Here is a 24,863-nt window from a genome sequence, read left to right on the forward strand (position 1 = left end):
AGCTGCTATCTTTATTGATTGGTTCTTGTCTTTCATTATCGAAGAAAACCAAAATATACCACTATGTTTAAGACAAATTACAGTGTGTCTACTTGTGGTTGATCAGACCAATACGAGCTTGGAATGCTCTACCACAGTATTGGGCACAAATAGTCCATGTGATCACCTGGAGTGGGTACTCTAAACTTATCTATGTTAATACACATATCTCTAGCAATAGTAATACCTGTGGAATATTAAAATATTTATTTAAGCAGGGCACCTTCCATTGCAAGTAACAAATATTTATATCTTAGGAGTCCCTCAGAGGATGGTTGTGTTCTAAGTATATTCCTGGTCTCTAGTATATGAAGATCATGTGGAAATATTGGATGCGAGTGATTCATTGGGAAACTCAGACAGAACAGAATGCTCTCTGGGGGCGGGTGGAAGGGTTTTGGGGGTTAAGAATGCCTCTAGGGAACATACTTAGAGGGCCTCTATGAGTGAATAGCAGAACCACACAGACAAATACCTCACTGCTGCTACCCACTGTTGGGCCTCTTTCCTTATCCATGGAGATTTTTGGGTAACCACTCTTGGGTTCAGCAGAGAGAATGAGTCACCAAGACAACATCCACTGAGATCGCCGTTGCAAGTGCCTTGAAGAATTCTTTTCTTCCCCCACTCCCCCCTCCCTCCATCCAAAGGACTAAACTGTTAGACAAAACAAATGAGAAAAGATGGCTCACTCCCCTTCTAATGAGAGACAAGAGTGAAGAACGCAGGTCTCCTGTCCATCTGGGGATGGATTATTGGGGTACCTCCTAACTGTTCCCAATGATCAGAGAAGAAGATGAAGATCTCCCAGTGCCAAAAAGAGTGGATGGCTCCACCCCAGGCTCAGACACATCCTGCTGGGTTGAGTTTGTTATTTCGCATGCCCTTGGAAAGAACATTTTCCTTTTCCAAAGGTCCAAATTCCTAGTTTTCAATAAGTTTGCCATGCGCCACACATGGTTTAAATATCAGAGCTTTACTGACTGTTTGTTTGTTGTATTTCAACAAGGGACAGACATTTCCCTCCTTACCCAACCATTCCTTCTCTCTTCCTTTCCCTTCCCTCCTCCCTGAAAAAAAGAAAAGAAAAGAAAACCTGAAGCCCAATGCTAAAGGGAAATGAAACCTTGGCCAGCACCCTTCCAACAAAAGCTCAGTCCATTTTTCTTCCCCAGGAAAAAGCAACTCCTGTACTTTGCATCTAAGCTGTCTGAAGGAACCTTTGCCAAAGCACCAGTTTTCCTCATTTGCAGGAAACACGGAAAGCAGACAGCCATGTGTGACCTTCACCGGCTGCTGTGCAACAGAGAAAGCTCAGCTGGGGTTTGGGGCCTTCAAGCTGACAGGAGCAAATGCTTCAAGGCATTCATTTAAGTGGGGAAGAATAAGAAGGGAATGGGATAAAATCAGCCTTGAGACAGAGTCCTCCACATTATGTATGGCATAGAGTGATAAAAAGAACCCTGGACAAGGGAGTCAGAAGAATGAAATCCCCAAAGAGCTATTTCCTAAGCATCTAAGCTTGGATCATTCCTTCCATCTCACTCACCTCAGTTTCCTCACCTTTAAAATGAAGGAGTTAGACTAATTGACCTTTAAGTTCCCTTAGACTTCATATATTCTAAGATCCAATCTTTTCTATTCTGCTGCAATAAGATGAACAGTTGTAGTAGCACAGATTATAAAAAGCAACCAGGTGGCTCAGTGGACAGAAGACAAGTTCACATCCAACCTTTGACATTCATCATTTATGTGACTCTAGGCACTGTATGACTCAGTTTTCTCAACTATAAACTGAATTGGAGAAGGAAAGGGCAAAACACTCCAGTATCTTTGCCAAAAAAAAAAAAAAACCCAAATGGGGTCATGAAGAATCAGACATGATTGAAAATAACTAAACAGCAACAGACAATAAAGGAAGAAACCTAGATTCTATATAAACACAGTGAGGCATAGTAGAGAGACAGTCAAGAAGACCTAGATCTAAGTCCTGTTTCTGTAACATAACTTCCCCTCTGAAGTTATTTCCTTAATTTCCACTTGCACCCGAGAGGGTGGCTACTATTATGCTCAGAGTTCTAGGTAAAATCTTGAATGGCTGGAGTTCTAGTATTGTCATTCACTAACATTACAACTGTGCTCCCCATTGACATCAGCCAACTTCAATTTAGCTTTGATTGAAAGATAGAGGAAAGACAAAGGAGAGAGGGAAGGAAGGAAGGAAGGAAGGAAGGAAGGAAGGAAGGAAGGAAGGAAGGAAGGAAGGAAGGAAGGAAGGAAGGAAGGAAGGAGAAAGGGAGAGAGGAAGGGAAGGAGGAAAGGATTTATTAAGCACCTACTATATGCTAAGTACTTCAAACCTTATCTCATTTGATCTTCACAACATCCCTAGAATTTAAATGGTATAATTCTCATTTCTAGTGGAGTGAAAGGAAACAGAAGTGAAGGGAATTGCCTAGGGTCATACAGCTGGCAAGAATCTAAGGTCTGAACTGAACTCAGGTCTTCCTGACTCCAGGTTCAGCTCTCCACTCACTATGCCACCTAACTAGTGGTACATTCTTTCATAAATGCTCAGAATCCAGGAGAAGAGTGGGATTAAATTTAGAAAAGGATAATGATAAACCACATATGTCCAGAACTCATGTGGGCATAGAATAAACTCATAATTCCTGATTACTGGAAGTCCTTTCTTGAGTCTGTGGCCAATATTCTTCTCTGGTACAAGGAGCTGCTTCCTCTGTCTGGTGGTTGGTCATCTCTTTGTGTAAGTCTGTGTCCATTTTGTCTTCAGGGTCCCATCTCTCCATTATCATAGTCATTGAGAGTAGGGCATGGGGAAGAGAGAAAGAGAAGAACTTAGCTGGATTCCTCTGGAATGAAATCCTCTGCCACTGGACAAGTTCACTACTTTATGAACAAGTGCTAAAATTTCTCCAGCTACTTAAAACCCCGATAGGTATGGTTGGTTTTTCTGGTTATACAAGTATACTGTGCACTTCTCCACTCAATTAGAGAAGAGTCTGCACAAGATAAAGAGATCACACAGCGCAAACAATACTATTCGCATACTTTTAAAAACCTAAATGTGTCTCTGAGATGGAGAGTGTCTTTCCCTTACAGACATAGTGATTATGTCAGCTTGGCCAAGTTACTAACTTCATAGTTAGGTAAGTGACATGATTACAAATTTCAGAGCATCTGTTGACCTTAGAGGAGCTTTCATTCTCTTGAGCTCATTAAACTAATGAAATCAAATCATAGGTCTGATTAAAAAAAACAAAATAACAGCAACAGCAACAACAAATTGTTGGTTTTGTTTCTCCAAGGAAATGAACTGTGACCTCATACAACAAGCATAAGAACTCCATGTGTCCAAAAGTATATCAGCACAAGCAAGTATACTTTCCTTCCTGAGTCTGTTTCCTCATCTTTAAAAGGATTGAGACCTACCACGAATCTATTCTTTTCAACTGGCATTTTTTGTTATATGTCCTGTGAGCCAAGTATTTGCTAAAGGTCCAGAGTCAAGGAAATAGTCTTATACTTATCAAGCTTACATTTTATTTAAAGAAAAAAATAAGGAAATCCTTTGAAAACCCCCAAATGCTGTCAAAATACAAAGTATTATTTTCATTATTTTTGTCACTTTCAAGCACTCAACCTTTCTTTTCAGGGGCCATAGATGATTATTTCCAAGATCCAACAGCCCAGCATGAGACCTGTTTTTGGAAGCTTTGTGAGAAGCTATGAAAAAGAAGAAATTTGCAATTGAATCAAAACCCTGGAGTCTTTACCATCCTACCCCATCATTCCTGGACCTAACAGAGAGAGGAACTGAGAAAAATGTGGGGAACTGTAAGTTATGGTTGAGCAAACAACTTTTATTTAAGTACTATTTATGTTAATTCAGCAGGTGTACTGATATCAATGAAATAAATTAACTACCTTCTCAATCCCAACAAGGTTTTTAGATAATATTGGAATAAAAGGACTACTTCTTATCTAGGCAGTCTGTCTTTGTTGAGATGAGTCTTTATCATGGAGGACAAATCTGAGAGTTCTTTGAATGGTCAAAACAATGCCAGGGGAAATGCCTCTTCCATTCCAAATTCTTGCAGGGCATAAACCAGAGTATGGCAGGAACTATCAATAGGCTAGGGCTAGAGGCTAAAAACATCTAAATATTACAGCCTTTTTTCAAGGAACACTTTTCTCAGGTTGTGAATTATTCAGATCTCCAGTGTTTCCTCTACTTTTTAATATACTATTTTCCTTTTATTGCTGATCACTAGAGAAGGCCCAGGAGTAGAAGAGGACCTGTCTAGCAAAAATCATTTTTAATTACTTTTTGTTTTTAGGATAAATTTAATGTTGTGTCAGTAATGTTTAATAGTTTGGTGAGAGACTGACTAAAATGGTAATTGTAGACTCTTTGTTATACTCTGTTATATGGGTTTTTGTATAATGAACAATTGAAAATTATAATATCAGATTTTTTTGATGTACTGATTGATTTTGTTTATTTTTTTCTCTTTTTTATTTTGTATGAAATTCTTTCATATAAGGGATGACTCTTTGGGTGGGGAAGTCTTATTGTTCAGTCATTTTAGTTGTGTTTGACTCTTGATGACTCCATTTGGAATTTTCTTGGCAGAGATACTGGAGTAGTTTGCCATTTCCTTCTCCAGCTCATTTTACAGATCAGGAAACTGAAGCAAACAGGATTAAGTGATTTGCCCAGTCATACAGCTAGTATCTTAGGCTAGATTTGAACACAGGAAGACAAATCTTCTTGATTACAGGCCTGGCACTCTATTCACTATGTCACCTAGATGCCTAAGAAGTCTAGAAGATGTAGAAAGGAAAGATATCAATAAAAAATTATTTTCAACAAAGAAAGTTTGCTGCCTAGTACCAAAAATACACTAAACTAGTCAAGCAGTAGTAGAAGTGGTAGTATATGCTATGATGAGCTAATTAGGGATAGGGTCATCATTCCTTATCACTGGGTCTTCTCTTTTGTATGAATCTGATTTCCTTTTTTTCCAGTCCCTTCCTTGGTTCTTCTCCTCTGAAATTTACTTTATCTATAGCTATTCCTTTGGCTCCACACCTGTGGCATGACTTGAAAGGGAAAAGGAAAAGATGGAATCAAGATACACTTCCCATTTTTTTCTTAGCCTCCCCTAACCCTAACTGCTGACTAATTTACCTAGAATGATCCAGGTTTAAGTTTCTCTCTTTGCTCCAATAAGTTATAAAGTTGAATCAACAATTCTCTTGTTCACTCTGGATTTCTTGGTCAGGAAATAGCCTGTAACTGTAAAATTTATCTCCCTCATTCTCAGCCTTCACACTCCTCTACCCAACCCACAATCTTTGGCTCTCTGTGATACATTTTAGTGAAGAAACACAAAGGTCCTAAATGCTGTGATTAACAACGTTGTGTGGTTTGTTTGTTTAAGACAATTAAAGACAAGGTGAGGAGGAAGGAAAATAAGATTTATAGAATCAGAGTTAAGGTCTCGTACTCTTATCCCCTTTGCCACCTAAATTCTCCTATTAAATGTAAGAACACTTTTAATATTAAAAATAGTTCCTCCCTTATCTTCTCCCTCCACCTTCCTAAATCTTATTCTATGCAGCCTTATAAATGTTTCTCCTTGATCCTATCCCCCAGTTTCTCACCTCTCTACAAGTTCAGAAGACTTCTACACCCTTCCAGATGTACATAGTGTTACCTCTTCAACCTAGATGAGAATAAGTTTTCAACATTACTGGCCCTTCACCTCAACCTGCTTCCTCTATATTCTTCACACCCCATTTTATGAGATAATTGCTCCTTTTTACCTTTTCCTATCCAATATTGCTTTTTTAGAATCACCACTTGATACTCAACTCAGCCCTAATCTTTCTTTCAAACTACCTTAATAATGATGATAGTTTTAAAAACACTGATAACATTTTCAAATTATAATAAGGGGAGAGTTTGACCTTAATGACTGCCTTAAAATTAGTTTTTAGTGTTTTCAAGATAAAGGATAGAACTCTTAAGTGGGTGGGTAAAATAATGAATAGGAAGTTAAGGGAAGAAGAAAAGGTAACAGTAATACAGTAAAAAGGGAGGCTAAAAAGAAAAACAGTTAGTTAAAACAAGATGAAAGGAAATTCACAAATAGTAATTGTAATTTTGAATTTAAATGGGATGAACTCACCCATAAAACAGAAACTTTGAATGAATGTATTGAAAATATGTGTTTTACAAGAAACATTTAAGAATGAGAGATGCACACAGAGTTAAAATGGAGGGTTGAAGGAGAATTTATTATGTTTTAGTTTAACTAAAATTGTAATAAATATGACTGAACAAGTTCTGGCATACAATTGTGATGAAATACTATTGTGCTGTAAGGAATAAGGAGCTCAATGATCCTTTAAAAACATGGAAAGATCTGCACAAAATGATATTACATACAATAACAATAATATCATTTTAAGAATGACTATAAATTAATTCATTTTAACTATTATAAATACCCAAATTAATTTTAAAGGACTTATGAAGAAAGACTATCTGCATCCAGAAAAAGAATTGATAAATAGATGTATGTATAGAATAATGTTATATAGGGGTGGCTAGTTGAATAAAGCACAAGCCCTGGAGTCAGGAGTACCTGGGTTCAAATCCAGTCTCAGACACTTAATAATTACCTAGCTGTGTGGCCTTGGGCAAGCCACTTAACCCCATTTGCCTTGCAAAAACCTAAAAAAATGTTTTATATACACACACACACACACACACACATATATTATATATATATATATATACATATATGTATATAGAGAGAGAGAGATATTTATATGGATATATAAATTTATATATATAGAGAGAGTTGTATCTCAAGATAGCCATCTCTGGAGTTGGGGGGGGGAGAAAAAAGAAATTTACATAATGACTATATTATATGTTTAAAAGGAACACAAAGTTGTATATGTTATACATTAGATTTGCAGTTTTATGTGCCATCATCTTTTTAAATTATATTATGTTATAGAAATGTTTGTTTTATTCCATAAATTACAAATTAAAAGATAATTTTTAAAAATCATTAAAAATAGAAATAACTTCTTTTTCTAGGAAGTCTTTCTTCCATCGCCACTTCACTTCCACCATCTTTACATTACCCTGGTTTGAAAACAATTCCTCTTAATTTAATTCTGCCTTATTTTATATCTGAATTATTCAAAAACATCAGTAATAACTTTTCTCTCTCTTACTCCCATGTCATTACATTTGTTGATTAAGAAAGTATAAAATAAAAACAAAATTCTATGGATTCAGTTAGATTTCTAAATATCCTTTATTTATCATAATTAAATATATATATCATAAATAAATATATATAAGTATTTGAAAAAGTTATATGTATATATGCAAAACATTTTATTTACTCACTCCAGAGAAGATATATATGAATATAAAATATATGAATATGACATGGATTTGTTGATGCCCTACAATGAATCCTGTCTCATCCACGCCTGGTTTGTTACATGTGCATGCATGCAGACACACACATACACACACATGCACAAAAACACGCACATACACACACGCACAAGTTCAGCCCTAAGTAATGCCCTCTTAGCATTTCTTCTAGTTATCTGAATAATATCTCCCAACCTTAGAGCAACTAAATGGTACAGTGGGTAGAGTAATATCTGGAGGAACTGAGTTTGAATATGGTCTCAGGCACTTACTAGCTATATGACCTTAGGCAAGTCACTTAACCCTGATTGCCTCTCATCCAGGGCCATCTCCAGTCATCCTGATCCATACCTGGCCCCTGGACCCAGAAGACACTGGAAAAGAAAGTGAGGCTGGTGCCTTAGCACAATACACCCTCACTGAAATCCATTTCATGTACTTGTCATGGCATCATCTCCCTGATATCATAAACTTCTTCAAAAATGAAAAGCAAACATCATTATCATCACAAATCCTATTAAATTCAGATAAAAGTACCTATAATGTATGCTTTACTATGCTGGGTGCTGAGGTTACAAAGACAGAATGTTAATAAGTTCTGTAAACCAAAGACTAAAGTTAAATAAATCTATGAACCCAAATTGAGGCAATCCACAATAATTCACTGAACCCCAAATTCACTCAACTCTACTATGAACCATGAACTAAACCAGTTTAGTACGTGATTGCTTTAAACTTATTGAAACCTCTAGACTTTATCCCAAAATGGTGTTGTTCTGTCATATCTGACTTTTTGTGACATCCTTTGGGGTTATCTTGAAAGAAATACTAGAGAGGTCTGCCATTTTCCTTTACAGCTCTTTTTACAGATGAGATAGCCAAAGTAAAGAGGGTTAAGTGACTTGCTCAGGGTCATACAATTAGTTATGTGTTTGAAGTCAGAGAAAAATTCAAGATGTCTTTCTACTCCAGGCATGGTATTCTATTCACCTTGCCACCTAACTGCCCCTTAAAACTGCTAAGCCTAGAAAATCCTAAAACAGCACAATAATCTCTCTTTATCATAAATATATAAAGTTCTAGTCTTGGATTCAAGAAGAACTGAGCTCAGTACCTCCTTCTAGTCAATCGCCCTGGTTGTGTAACATGACCAAATAATTTATTTCGCTTCTCTGAGCAACAAGCAACTCTCAAAGTTGCTGAATTGGGTGGTTTCCACTTTGAAATCAGTCCTCTTTTCTCCATTCACAGTATTTTCCCCACAACAATACTACCTTAAGATGGGATGTGCAAGTGCTTGTATACTCATTTGAAGGGTAAGGATAGTGAAGTTCAGAGGGGTTGTAACTTGCCCATATTCACACATCCAGCAAGTCAAAGCTAGAAGCTGATCCCATCTTTCTTAACTCCATATCTGAGGCTATACTGCATTGCTATACTGCATTGCCTCAGATGCTGCTGCCTTTTCAGTATTTTGTGGCCTTTGGGTTTGGCCCTTGGTTACTCAAGGAAATTGAATGATTGATAAAATATTTTAAATCCTTTCCTCTCTCCCCAGACAACGGGACTGCAAGTTGTATACTGGATATTATCTTACTTTATATATATCCTCAGACAAAAACAAACTAAATTCATTGCTTCTTGTGGGGACAAGGAATGTTGACAGTGGAGAGACAGAAATTATTTAAGGTCCTTTGTAGTTTTTCTCATCAGACAGAGACTCCCTAGAATTCCAAAGTGGTTGGCCACATGGTTTACTCAAGGGCCTTGAGGGAAGGTGCTAAATCCCCTAGGACTAGAGAATAGAAGGTGTGAGGTGACCTCTCTGTCTCTTCTCTGTATGTCTACATCTATGTCTAAGTCTATCTCTATCTCTATCTCTATCTGCATCTCTCTGACTTTCTCTTCTCTGTCTCTCTGTCTCTCTGTCTCTCTGTCTCTCTCTCTCTCTCTCTCTCTCTCTCTCTCTCTCTCTCTCTCTCTCTCTCCCCACCCCCCCTTCCTTATTTTGCCAAACCATCTTTGGAGTAATTTTCTAAAAAGGCAATTACAATGAACTAGGTTCTTCTGGAGTCCTGGTTTGCCCTCTGTTTATAACTGGGAAGCCGAGTAGTACAAAGAAGCATGTTGGATCAGAGCTAAAGCCCCTGGACCTCAGACACTTAACCATTGCCTATCTGTGTGACTTTGGGCAAGTCACTTAACCCCATTGCCTTAAATAAATTTTTTTTAAAAAAGAACTAGAGCCTCTGGCTTTGAAAGCCAGGACATTCTCTTACCATCTATGACATGAATAAGTCATTGCAGCTATATATGGGCCTCAGTTTCCTTATTTGTAAAATGAAGAATCTGGACTATTTGATCTCCAAATGTACATTCCAGCCCTAAAACTATCAATTTCCCTCTTATAGATCACTGGGTTAATATCAAATGAAATAAAAAAAGGATAAAGACTAACAGCATTAGTGAACCTACCAATGACCTAATTCTCAAGGGTAAGAGGCACTTGGAGAATAGGACTTTGCTGAAGGACATGTGGTCTTATTTTCTTCACTTAGGATTCAGTGACACCTTATGACACCAAGGTTCTAAACAGGCTTTATGATTTGGGTAAGAGCTAGTCTAAGATCTAACTCAGAGACATGCTGTCTGTGTGACTTGGACAAGTCAAAGCCTCACTTTTCCCATTTATACAAGAAGATTGGACTCGGCAACTTCTAAGTTCCTCTCTGTCTCAAAAATATCTGATCTCCTGATCTTGTGAACTTCGGAGGAACCTTTGACTCTATCAGTCTATGATTCTCCAAGGAACACAAAGGATTTTGCTGACATTATGTACTATGTAAACCCTCCCCCCAGACTCCTCTTAGTAGGTCAGGAGGGAGAGAAGTTATTACTACCTACATTTTTCATGCAGAGAAATAGGGGAACATAGATAGGCTCATACATTTCTTAAAGTTACACTTTTTATTTCTTTTTTTATTTTTTCAAATTACAGGCAAGATAGTTTTTAACATGCATCCCTTCCTTCCCATTACCTTCAACAGCAATTAATCTGTTGTTATAGGATTATACATGTATATTCATGTTTAACATATTTTCATTTTAGTCATGTTATAAAAGAAGAATTAGAACTAAGGGGAATAAAAGAAATTAAAGACATAAAAGAAGTTTTCAAAAGAGTTACACAGTATTTTAGGAAAACCTCATGCCATAATTACTCTACAATAGCCTCTTGTTTCATCTTCCCAATTCCTAACTTTTCCTTTTCCAATCCATCCTTCACAGTCCTTACCTTCATTGTATCATACCTTATCTCAAAAACTCTCACTGGCTCCCTGTTTTCTTCTGAAGAAAATTTAAAGTTCCAAAATTATACCTTACTCTACCAATCCTATCATCTCTTTCATTACTTCTCAATGTGCAAATCTGTTTTGGTCTCTGTCCCAACTAAGCCTTCTTTAGTATCTCCCACACACAACATATTCAACAATTCATTTTCAGTCTTTGCTGGGGCTTTCTCTAACCTTTCCTCTAACCTTGGAAAGTCCTTCTTCATTTTCTCCACATGTTATATATCATACTAATTTATCAAGAGCCATCTTTTTCATGGTCTGGCAAAATGAACCCGCACTGCTCTTTCCTTTCTCTTGTCATTTTTATATTCATTATCCATACTATACAATCTCTGTCTTATCCTATATGGTCCTGTTCCCTAGTCATATAGTATAAATTATCATGTCCATATATCAGCATGTGGTTTTGCTACCTACAGTGCTGCACTCAATTAAATCAGAGAGAAAGAACTGGAAGGGACCTCAGAACCAATCCAATCCAACTCTTTCATTTTATAGACAAGAAAAACTGAAGCCCGGGTAGCCAAAATTAAATTAACCAATATTACATAGTCAAATCAAGTCTAGAGGCATTTATTAACCACCTATTGTGTGCCAGATGTTATATCAATTGTTGGATATACTAAAAAAGGCAAAAGACAATCCCTGTTCTAGGAACTTTCACTCTAATGGACAACTTGGTGACACAGACTTGGAGTAAGGAAAGTCTTATTGAAGTTAAATCTGACATTTGACACATACTAGTGTGTTACCGTGGGTAAGTTACTAGACCCTGTTTGCCTCAGTTTCCTCAACTGTAAAATGGGGAAAATAATAATATCACCTACCACTTAGCATTGTTTTGAAGATCAAATGAGATAATAATGAGCATAATGAGCATAATGCCTAATAAAGAGTATATAATTGATATATAATTTATAATATAATATATAAATGATATATACAAAGTATATACAAATGCTATATGATATATATTTTATAATTTAATGTGTTAAATATTAGCTTGTAGTATTAATGAAAAAGACACCTTACAAATATGTACAAACAAGATATTGGAAAGTTAGATGATCAATAGAGGGAAGATGCAAGCATTAAGAGGGAATCAGGAAAGGTTTCTTGCAGATGGCTGGGCCTTGAGGAAAACCATGAGGTGGAAAGGAGGATGAAGAAAATGGTAGTCTTAAGAGTTCAGCCAATGAAAACACTTAAAGTCAGGAGATGGAATAACTTGTTCAAGGAAAATGGAGACCACTGACACTGGATTGAAAAATAAGGGGGAGTAAGGTTTAAGTAAATAGTAAAGTAGGATGGGCAAGTTTTAAAGGGCTTTGAATGTCAAATGGAGAATTTTATAATTAATCTGGGAGACACCACTGGAGAAAGTCCAAGAGTCAAAATTCGAACCTTGGTCTTCTGGATTCAGAACCAGTATTTGATCCACTGCCACCACATAATTTCAGGTATATATGTATAGTTTCTTCAGCTATGTTATGTTTTCCTTATGAACTAGACATCTTCTCATCCATCTTGTAGCCCACACAGTGGACACTCAATAAATGCTTGAGCCTAAGAACCCATGACAGAAATCTAATCTGTGACTCCCAAGTCAAAGCCCTGCTCCACAAGGGTAGTCTCCAGGACCTCTCACTGCCCTGTCAACTCCAGAGTGGTCCTGGGCTCAGCAGAAGCCCCGATTATTTTCCTTGTCATCAGTTCCACCATCACAAATGCCTATGACTTCACAGAGCCTTGCCTTATCCCCTTTGCAGAGATAAGCTCAATAACTCATCCCTGTATAAGTCATGTCAGTTATACATTTAAATACACTCTCCTCACCATGATGGAGGTTTATAGAGGTATAAATCACCACCAAAAGGCAATTTAGTGCAGACGGGAATTTTATTGAGGGATGCAGATCCCCTGGGCTTGTCTGGAAAATGAAAAACATATTCAAAGACCAAGTGTCCTGCAGGGTGTAAGATTCGTTGGAGCTACAAAGAGGCACGTCTAGACTGAGATTTAACTTTCTCATTTAAATCAAGTAAAATGGAATTCCCTTGGATATGATTACCTAAGACTTTCTGTGTTTGATTAGGGATTACAGAGCCCAGTGGCTTGAACTGCAGAAATTATACTGTCAAAAAGGACCTCTGTCCAGTGTCCAGGAAGTAAACAGGAGTTGGGGCTTGGCAAATGACCCTTGAACTTAACATTTTCACATCCTGACCAGACACTTTCCCTAACTGGAGAATAATCTGTGGTTTTGCAGAGTCTTCTGTGGCTTTATTTTCCCCTCAGAGGGCCTTTGATTTTTTTTCTCTAAAATATGAAGAAACCTTTTGGGTTTCCCTCTAATGGTACTTTCACTCAGTGAAAATGAGTCAACATAAAATGGCAATTATGTGAATTCATTCTGGAAGGAAAAAAGATGTGTGTGAATATATATATATATATATATATATGTATATGAGTGAATATGTATTTATATATATTCACTCATATACACATACATATGTATGTATGTGTGTGGGATGTGTGTGTGTGTGTGTAAGAATATGTGTTTATATCTATATATCCCTGAATCAAAGGTATAGAAAGAAACAGAGGGGCAGCTAGGTGGCGCAGTGAATAGAGCACCAGCCTTGTAGTCAGGAGTACCTGGGTTCAAATCCAGTCTCAGACACTTAATAATTACCAAGCCATGTTGCCTTGGGCAAGCCACTTAACCCCATTGCCTTGAAAAATCTAAAAGAAAAAAGAAAAAAAAAAGAAACAGAGGTGAGGGAAAGGGGGAGGAGGTTCTACCTGCCAGGCCCTCACCTGATCCCAATGATCTTTTTTTAATCTTTTTTATTCTAACTTTAACAAATGCCAAATAAAAAAGATTATTTCTATAGAAATTTCTATATTTCTGTAGAAAAGGAAGAGAATATTCTACATTAAACTACAAATTTCTATTGTGTAGATTTTACTTTTCTTTTAAAATATAGTTCTCATATATATCTCAAAGGGATTTTTTAAAACAAAGGGAAAGTGTCTACTTTTGTGATGGCAAAGAATTGGAAATTAAGGTATATGATTGTGATGAAATACTATTGTGCTATAAGAAATTATGAGCAGGTTAGTTTTAAAAAAAATTGAGAAGACATATGACTGATGCAAGGTTAAGTGAACAGAACTTGGAGAACATTGTATACAGTAACAGTTGTATTGTCCATTGGAGAGCTATGAATGACTTAGCTATCTTCAGCAATACAATGATCTAAGACAATCCCAAAGGACTAATGATGAAGCATACTATGTCTCCAGCAGAAGAACTGATAGTTATTTGAATACAGACTGAAGGATGCTGTTTTCCACTTTCATTCTTTTTCTTTTATTCAGGTCTTCTTGTACAAAATGATTAATATTGAAATGTTTTACATGACTGCACATGTATAATCCATATTTGATTGCTTACCATCTCAGGGTTATGGAGAAGGAAGGATGGTATTTGAATCTCAAAATTAAAAAAAAACAAATATTAACAAAAGCCTTTTAACATATAATTAGATAAAAATAAATACAAAATAAAATTAAAATGTGTACATATACTTAGGTGCATACATGTATATATGTATAAATATACACATATATATTTATAAAGCAAAGAAATTATGAGCAAGATGATTTCAGAAAAACCTGGGAAGACTTATACGAACTTGTGCAAAGTGAAGTGACAAGAACCAGGAAAGCATTATTGAGTTTTCTTTCTGAAGATGTAAAAATGAAAGCATGAGATTTCAGGGTCAGTTGGTCCAAGTATTTCATTTTCCATAGGAGAAAACTGAATCCTGGGAATCACCAACATCTTATCCATCTTAATGCATCTATTTAGGTCCTCCCACCTGGGTCTTATTCATTCAGCCTTACCACTTCTCTGCTAGTTTTGAATAGAGCAGTTCCCTCTCTTGGAACTGCCAATGTCTATTTGATTTCTGAGTCATACTTCACTAAATTTCCTTATCTAGGACAAGCAAAATTATGAACCTAATGGTAAGTGTTGTCAAATTCTCCCCTCCACCCCCACTATGAATCAGCAATGAGCACCTATTGCTTGTTCTAGCCCAAAGGGTCCTCTTCCCTGACCAAGTCCCTGATATTTGGTGTAATGTTTATAAGGAGGTAAATGGATCTCCCCATGTCGATATTATAGTCCTTCTATTATGCTTGCTTCCATAAGGAATTCCTGTCTAATAAGTCTAATTTGATGAATGCTGCAAAATCCTTGTCATAGTGATAAAGGTTGGACCTGTAATTTCATGGAGAACTCCCAGATGAGAAAGCTTCCTCAGCAACTTATTACAGAGCACTTAGAGGTCAAGCACTTGTCCAGGGACACACACACACACACACACACACACACACACACAGTGCAAAATTCATGTCATCCTGGCTGCAAGGTCTCCTTATCACAGGATCATAAATTTAGAGATGGAAAAAACCTTAGAGACTATGTATTCTAACTCTCAGTTTGCAGATGAAGGAAGTAGAACCCAGGCAGATTGAAGGACTTGTCCAATTCTCCAGGGTCACACTCATGGTACCAGAGGCAGTATTTAAGTCCAAGTCTTCCTACTCTGAACCTAGTAAACTTTCTAATATCTGATACTTTTGTGGAACTGAATCTGATCTTGAAATTGATTCCAAGAAATGGCTAGATGGTCCAGTAGATAAAGTACTAGGGCTGGAGTCAGATAGAACTGAGTTCAAGTGCAGCCCTAGGCATTTATTAACCCCGTGACCCTGGACAAGTCACTTGCCTCAGTTTCCTTAACTGTAAAATGGGGATAATAACAGCACATACCTTGAGAGAATACTATGAAGATCAAATGAGAGGTAGCTAGGTGGTGCAGTGGATGGAGCACCAGCCCTGCAGTCAAGAGTACCTGAGTTCAAATCCAGCCTCAGACACTTAATAATTACCTAGCTATGTGGCCTCGGGCAAGCCACTTACTCCCATTGCCTTGCAAAAAACCTAAAAAAGAGATCAAATGAGATAATATTTGTAAGTGCTCAATAAATGTTCATTTCTGTGATTACAAGTTGTCAGGAGATCATGGTGGCAATATGGTCATAGACATGGAGCCAGAGGACCTCTGCTATTTACTTCCTTTATGACCTCTCAAAGCATCAACTTTCTCAACTGTAATTGAGGGATTGGATTAGATGACCTCTAAATTGATCACCATATCTCTGAGAACATATAGTGACAGGGTTGTGTCATATTAGCTATATTAGCCTTGGATGTCATACACTTATGCTGGGTATGCATCTATGCTCTTACTAGTGGATAAATGTTTGTTGAGAGTAAGTATGGGGAGGTGGATGGCATGTTTTGTTGTTGTTATTGTTGTTTGTACTTCATTCTTGAAGAGGGCCATGTCTTGGGGGGGGGGGGGGTGAGGGGAATAAATGCCATGACATGCAAATGACTTGGATTTAAGTGAAGAAGGACTGTGCAAAGTCACCAGCCTCACCTTCTCCTCTGGCGTTACTTGGGTCCTGTGGCAAGATATGGATTGGGATGATTGGAGATGGTCCAGGATGCAACGACAGACCTGGGTCTTTTTAAGCTAAGGTTCTGAACCAGTCTCAGTTTGAGCGATTCAGTAATACAAGCAGGGAAGGAAAAAAAGGAAGCAAAGAATGACCTCTTTTGAGTAGTCAAAAAAAAAAATCAATCTAGGAAGGGAAGATTCTCAGGGTCTTCCAAAACAAAAATTATTGCTATTTATATTCATGATTTGTGGTTCAATAGCTTCAAATTTAAATCTTGCCTCTAATATTTAATAACTATATGAGCACAGGCAAATCACTTAACCTCAGTTTCCTCATTGTGAAATAGGGATAAAATCTGTACTACCAACTTCCAAGAGTTGCTATGAAGCTCATTTATCAAACTTGTCATGCTCTTCTTGACTTCATTTTCCCTAGCATCATGGAATGGTCAAGATGAAAGGAATCTTAGACATTTTTTTGTCCAGCCCCATCATTTGACAAATAAGAAAACTCATACAAAAAGATTATGTAATTTGCTCAAGTTCACACAGGTAGTTGGCAGCAATTCTAGTCTAGACTCCCAATATAAGAACCTAAGATCCCTGTCTCTTCTTTCCAACAGTCCTTTTATCACCCTGCGCTGTTTCTCAGAATTCCTAGTGAATTCCTAAAACAATTCCTGATGACCTAAGTTTCAAGATAGAAAAGATCTTAGAGGTCATTTAGTACTGTTTTACAGATTAGGACACAGAGAGTGGGTAAACTCCATACAGTTAATAGGTAGCTAATCTGGATTCAAAGGTAGGTCTCCTGACTCTAGTAACAGTGTTCTCTCCAAAGCACCACGTCTTCTACTCCAGATTCCTCTCTTTGTCTCTCAGGAACAGAATAAGCTCAGACAGACATCTACCATCTGCAATGTGTCCCTGAAATGCCTCAGCCCAAGCACTGGACCACTCACTGCTCTAAGTGGCAACTGCCAGCATCATGTCAATCCCTAATTAGCAGGAATAATGCTTGGTTTCCCAGGTGAGATGAAGTTACCATGGAAAAGGTCAAGAAAAGCAAGAAAAATAGAAACAAGATACTGTGTGATGTGTTATCCTGAGGCAAGGGGCCACCTGTTAAGGGCTATGTTTTGTGTTTGCTTTTTGACATCACAACTTAGGGGTTGGAGACATTCTGCTCTGGTCTACCAGCTACTTGGGTTGAGGACTCATGCTTGCTAGTGTGGTTTAGAACTCCGGCTTGGCTCAAGAAAGATACATTCTGAAAGGCTGTCCTTCTTGAAGCTCAGAGCCTAATGTGAGAAAAAACAGAACCTGCCTGATAAAGGGGAGCCTGGAAAAATAGGAGAATGTATGCAAAGTTCTCCAGTGTAAAAAGTCCTAATAGAATAGGCTAGTGGAAAGAAACTGTTTCATGCATCAAAAAACCTGGTTTCAAGTTCAGTCTGTAGCAGATGATGCCAAACAATTATGTGAAAAGTATTTTTAAAAATCAGTTTTCTAGATGCTTCTAAAGCTCTGATATTTATCTATAATAATATCTAACATAAAAACAAATGTCTAAATATTTCTAAAATCTGCTTGGCTAACATATTTGGATATTTGACTGAAAATTCCATTTCCAACCAGATGTTTGGCATCATGTAAGTCCAGACTAAGTGTTGAATCTGCCAGTGAATGATGTAGGAGCCTTGGACAAATCTTTTAACTTTTTGTTATCCATGTTTCTCTGGCTATAATATGAGAGTGGGAGATCAAAAGTTAGAAAAAACTCTTTTTTATTGAACTATCATCAGCTCAGACTTTTAATGTCTCATGAAAAATATTGATTTTAAAATTAATGAAATATTATGCCCATCCAACCTTTATATGTATAATTTATTCTTTTTGTGAAATATCCTTTTTCTTCCATAAATCTAAACTTTGCTAGATCAATGCATCAAAAAAGGGAAGTAAGACTCAATATAAATTATCTATCAAATTTCCAACTAATGCTCTTTAAATTTGTACTCAATTTCTTTTTTCTTTGTTCTATTCTCATAACATTTTGCTGAGGTAAAACTGTCCCATTTTAATATATGAGTAGGGAAATTGAGGGGCAGCTAAGAGGCATCATCAATAGAGCACCCAGCCAGGGGTAAAGAAGACCTGAGATCAAAACTAACTGTAGAGTAGACTCTTACCAGTTATGTCATCCTGATCAAGTCATTTAACCCTATTTGCCTCAATTTTCTTATCTGTAAATGGCAGATGGAAGAGAAAATGGCATGAAAACCCCAAATGGGTTCACCAAAAGTCAAGCATAAAAGAATAATAACAACAACAAGAGAGACTGAGACTAAGAAGAAGTCATACTTTTAGGCCTAGAACCAGTTTCTTCACTCCTTACAAGAGCCATATTCAAGAAAGTTTATACTAATTGAGCCTCAGGTCTAAGTATGGGACACATAAGTAAATTAATATGTGTATATATATTTACAGATATGTATATGTGTTTATATGTGTGTGTGTGAGTGTGTGTCTATACTTGGTAAGGGGTAATGGCTGAATTTTTTGTGTATTTACTTTAATGATGAACTACATATGAGTTCACATTATTCTGTTTTCTAGAAAATAAGAGAAGTTGATATTTTTAAGAGTGATAATCAGTTTTTCATTAATTAAGTAGGAATGTAGATGGAATGCCAGCTGTCTGCTAACCATTAAGAAGCTCATAGGTGCTAGAATTGGATGAGATCTTGGAGATCATCTAATCCAATCTTTTCATTTTCAAAATAAGAGAACTAAGACCCAGAAAAAACTACATACATTGGCCCAGGTGTCACAGACAGCTGTTAGTAGAGGGCATAGTTTGAAAACCAGAGGCTTTTCTCTTCAAAAGCAGTATTCTCAATTGAGTGAAAGTGAGCCTTGGATTATTAAATAGAGGAATGAATTCTTTCTAGAACTCCTTGATCAGTGTATCACAGATGGGCATTGGACTATTCTAATGTATATGACATTATTTTTCCAGGTAAAACTATGGTATGAGAGAGGAATCAACTATAGTATGGGCTCTGGCCAGAAACTTTAGCTAAAAACAACTGAGGTAGTCTGAAAACTATCCTATCTGTGCTAGAGATTCCTGTTAAATAAACTTTTCATTATAATTTCCATTTCTTATATTTCATTTATATTTCTGCATATTTCACTTTCCCCTTATGATTAAAGCTAAAAGAATATTCTTTTGTGGTCCAAAGGTAAGAGGGGAAAGATGGAATGGGTGGTCATATCAGTCATTAAGACATGTGGCCATGAAAGAAGACAGGAGAAAAACAATTAAAGATCAGTTATTAGGCATCTCTGAATCCAAGAAGGGACAAAGGAGTTAGGGAGACTTGGGGCATCAAATTGGTTTTTAGAAATCAATGCAGTTAAGAATAAAGGAAGAACAAAAATGCGTTTATACTTAGGAACATGTACCATGAATCAATTCTGAGAAGTAGATGAGAACCCAGGAAGCTATCACAGTCAACAAGACCCTTGCCCAAAATGTCATCCAAATAATGGCAACTTTTCTTAGCCTCCCAAATATAGTAAAGGGTGTTAGTGAAATAATTTATGTAAATCAACCAGAGCCAAAAGGCTGGCATCTCATAATTCAGATTCTTTAGAGCTAGAAGGAATTTTAGAAATCATAAAATCTAATCTAAACCTGAAAAAAAAATCTCTTCTAAAATTTCTGCAACTTTTTATCTCCCTTCCACTTGAAGACTTCCAGACTCGTGATTTCCAGAGGTAAGTCATTTTACTCTTGGACCATTTTCTCTCTGTCTCATCTGTTTCACTGTCACTTAAGAAACTTAATAGCATAGGGCATAGAGCATTGGTCCTAGAGTCAGGAAGACTTGAGTTCAAGTCTGACCTAGCTGTGTGATCCTGTCTCTGCCTACCTCAGTTTGCTTATCTGTAAAATGGAGGTAATGATAGCACCACATGTTTGTGCCTGATATATAGTGAGTACTTACTAAAGTCTTATTCCTTTCCCCTTGTCCTCTTTCTTTCCAGAATTATGATTTTTATCATTGTAGGGATCACTTTGTGCAGAAATTCCCTGAACTATTATAGATTAGCAACTTGTCTGTACCATATAGTTTCAAAGGCTTGCCTTGGGAAATTAAAAGACTAAGAAACTTGCCCATGATATCAAGCTAGTACATGTCAGAGGAGTTACTTGAGCCCAGGTCTTTCTGACTCCAAGGTTGCCCCCTCCCCCATTCAGTATTCAATGCTACCTTTCAGGCTCTTTTTGAGTTTTTCTTTACATTGAGCCCAAATCAGTCCCTCTGCAATTTCCACTCATTGTTCCTAGTTGAGTTTCAATTTTTGGTAAAGACTATACTGTAATTTCCTCCCTGACTCTCTCTTTACCCATACAATCCTCATTAGAACCCTAGAACTCAAAGAAAGTCTATGGTATATCCCTTATGGTAAACTTGAGACAGAATCATTATTTCCTAAGTGACATAATCAGAGCAACATTAGGCCACTTCTGGGAGGTAGAAGGTAACTAGAGGACTAGAGAAGTAGGGCCATTTGTTTAGCAGAAAACATTGGTTTAGAATAGCCATTGTTCAAATACCTATTGGTCAGTTTCCTGGCATTGGAGCCAACTGGAAGAAAAAACAGAGTTGGCTGTTTGCTCCAGTCTATACAAATGCAAGCCCTCCTCTGTAGTTTACAAGTCATTATCACTTCATACCATCGGCTTGACTCAAACAAGCATGTAAACAAAAGACCAGCTCTGAAGAAACAGTGAAGGAAAAGAGTTGTTTGGTCTGCTGTCAGGAACAGATTGCTGGAATATTATAACCCCAGTCCAAAAGGAACAACAACAACAAAGATGGTGTTAAACAATTGAGATACATTATTGGGCTTGCTTTTCCTCTGTCCCAGATGATTTTCAAAGGAATGAGACTTTGGCACAAATGTTTATTTGGTCAGCATGGAATTCCAAATGATGTTTGGCTACCTATGTTATTTACATATTTACAAAAGAACTCAATAAGCCTCTGCATCTACCCTCTGAGGATCAGTATAACTGGAGAGCCTAACAGGAAAACTCATCACCAAAAGACTGATCCCAAGGTGCCTGAATTTTTTGGCCATGAAATTGAGGAAAATTCAAAACAATCTTTAGTCCTTCCCTTTCTTCAGTGACAATAGTGGAAGGGAATAAAGAGGCTCCTCTGGGTGCTTCTAGGTGGTGCAGTGGATGGAGTACTGACCCTGGAGGAGGGCATGAGTTCGGATCCGACCTCAGACACTTAATCATTGCCTAGCTTTGTAACCTTGGGCAGGTCACTCTTAAACCCCATTACCTTAAATAAATAAATTTTTTTAAAAATATAGAGGCTCCTGACAATCATGCAGTTTTTTATTTGGCTCCAAATATTATTCTATCTGTTGGTCCTCTTCATTTGTCTTCTTTGTCCACTAATCAATGAACTGAGTTAAACCTCATCCATCAAGTGACAATCAAAAAGTCCAGAAGCCACTGCAGCTAACAAATGGTCAAACTCCTTCCTGAATAGAGACATGAAAGCCAATGACAATATGAGTACATATTCATTACTAAAATATTAAATTCACTTTACAAAAAAGCAAAAGGTAGTTGAAGAGGAAAAAGAGCTTATAAGAAGGTATTCAAAACTTAACCTAAATGAGACTATGCTAGAATCTACATTCCAAAGTTATACAACTAATATTATTAGGACATTTCTATGAGGTGAAAAGACTAGAGATGCAAGACTAGTTATTTAATAAAAACAGTTGATTGAAAATAGTCATTATTCAAATTCCAATTGATTATGAAATACAGTTGTGTGGGTAGCAAGTTGACTTAGTGCTTCTTTTGTCTTTAATTAGTTGATCAATAAACATTTATTAAACATTTACTATGTTCCAGAGACTCTGCTAGGTGCTGGGGTACAAAGACAAAAGTGAGACCTTTTGCCCTCAAAGAGCTTATATAGGGTCTCAAATTATTCTTTTCATGAGAACAGTCAATTATTCTACCTGTCTACATGTGTGAGTACATATATACACACATATATAAACACACTTAAAGATATTCATATAGAAGGTTATATAACCTGTGATTTGTAGTAGAGAGCTCACTTAACTAAAGCAAATCACCTTCTTTGCAATTTATAGTCTTGGAGGGGTCCCTGGGGCACTGAGAGATTAAGAGCCTTGCCCAGAATTTCATAGTCACTGTGTATCAGGTCCCAGCTCAGCTTTCTATGCATTACACAGTGCTGCCTCACACACATATATAAATAAATTAAAAAGAAAAGCAAGTTGTACATAATAGCAATCTGAAGTTTCATGTCCGATCCTCTTTTTCTGTCATATTATGTATATGAAAATACTCATTTAATTTGTTTGGTAAATTCAGAATAAACATTTTTAAATTTTAAATTTGAGGAATTCCCACATATATGTATTTTAGATAGATAGATAGAGTGTATATACATGCACATATATTACTTATGTGTATATACATGCATATACATTACAATATAAAATATTCTATATAAATATGTATTTTTACCATACTATTTTTTACTTATGAGAAAATGGATAACACTTTCAGTCATCCCAAGTTACTACCATAAAAGTCCATCATTTTTAAATTGAAATTTTATTTTATTTTTTCTATTACAAAGATAGTTTTCAGCTTTTATCCATTTACAATTTTATGAATTACACATTTTTCTACCACTCTCCCTTCCCTCCCCCTTCCCCATGGCAACAAACAATCTGGTAAAAGTTGTACATGTTTAACATATTTCCATTTTGGTCATGTTGTAAAAGAAGATTTAGAACTAAGGGGAAAGAAAAAACCATGAGAAAGAAAGGAAAAACACAAAAGATGTTTTTTTAAAAAAATGAACATAGTATTCTGTATTCAGACTCAATAGTTTTTTTTCTCTGGATGTGAATGGCATTGTCCATAGCTGCTCTCTGCCTTTTTAACATAAATATTCTCCTACTGTTCCTAAATGGATAAAAAGTAAGCTCTACTTTGATTTCAGAAGAATTAAAATTACAAATAACCCATATGGATGTGAAAAGATTGCAGAAATGCAGAATATTACCATTGAATATCAACTCATGAAAAAAAGAATAAAAGGGGGCCAGCTAGTTTGCAGAGTGGATAGGGCATCATCCCTGGAGTCCAGAGGACCTGAGTTCAAATGGAGCTTCAGACACTTAATAATTACCTAGCTGTGTGTTCTTGGGCAAGATTGCCTTACCCCCCCCCCAAAAAAAAAAGACCACACAGAAAAGTAAAAGACATCTCAAAGAACATACTGACCTTTAAAAAAATTGAGTTGGTCATGTAGAAAATAGGAGACAAACTAATAGTATGTTGATGATTCCAGGATATCAAAAGAACCAAAGGATGATTTCATATCACATTGGTTCAATCTTCCATAGTGTTTGTGAAAATAAATTGACAAAAATTGTACAAGATGAGAAGCCACAAGAAGAAAAAGGGCCACACTTTGCATTAGTGGAGAGAGTACTATTGAAATGTCAGAGCATCTTCCTATTGACTCATCTTGACTTTCAGTCCACATGAACCTTTAGGCTCATGTATTCTCTGTTTTCCACCTGATTCAATGACCCCAGATTAGAAGACTTTTTAAGATTCCTATTTCTACATCCTACATCTTTTCTTTCTCCCACTACAGCCAATATCATCTTCAGTCATCTCGATTTGTCACTGGTCTCTGATGACTTTGCCTCAATTCCAATTCATTTGCAAGACTTCATCCTCCTGATGTAATTGATCCTCTTAGAGGATGAAGGGCAATAACAACAACAACAATCTTCCAAAAACACAATGGGTTTTTTGGATATCACTTTCTTCTGATAGAAAAGAAACCAATTTTGATTTTTTTTCAGGATATTTTTCTTAATAATCAGAGCTATCCAATCATGGAACTGGTCAACCTGGAGTGATCCCCTCCTTCCACAAGGGTTCTTCAATAATTACTTCTGAATAATCACTTATCAGTACTACATAGAGTATCCTTGTCCAGCTGCACATTAGACTAGATAAATAACCTTGGAGTTTCTTCCAGTTCTCAGAGAACTTTCTTATCTCTTTTTCCATCTGGCCAATTCTGCTTTTTAAAGCATTCTTCTCCTCAATAACTTTTTTTTGTTGCTTTTTTGCAAGGCAGTGGGGTTAAGTGGCTTGCTCAAGGCCACACAGTTAGGTAATTATTATGTGTCTGAGGTTTGATTTGAACTCAGGTACTCCTGACTCCAGGGCCGATGCTCTATCCACTGCACCACCTAACCGCCCCATCAATAAATTTTTGAACTGTTTTATCCATTTGACCTATGCTGGTTTTTAACATGCTATTTTCT

At 36.7% G+C, this 24,863-nt stretch overlaps 1 protein-coding gene across 2 annotated transcripts in view; it reads left to right on the forward strand.

The window, feature by feature from the left end:
* The window catches only part of NEDD9 (neural precursor cell expressed, developmentally down-regulated 9), a 229,980-nt gene that overhangs the window by 77,477 nt on the left and 127,640 nt on the right, over positions 1 to 24,863 (forward strand). For both annotated transcript variants that reach the window (XM_074208030.1, XM_074208029.1), the window contains one exon: positions 3,716 to 3,897. In XM_074208030.1, the coding sequence (XP_074064131.1) occupies positions 3,886 to 3,897 (12 nt within the window). In that variant the 5' untranslated portion in view covers positions 3,716 to 3,885. The remainder of the gene's footprint in view (positions 1 to 3,715; positions 3,898 to 24,863) is intronic.

The sequence above is a fragment of the Macrotis lagotis genome, chromosome X, assembly GCF_037893015.1.
Source record: "Macrotis lagotis isolate mMagLag1 chromosome X, bilby.v1.9.chrom.fasta, whole genome shotgun sequence".
Classification (NCBI taxonomy): Eukaryota; Metazoa; Chordata; class Mammalia; order Peramelemorphia; family Peramelidae; genus Macrotis; species Macrotis lagotis.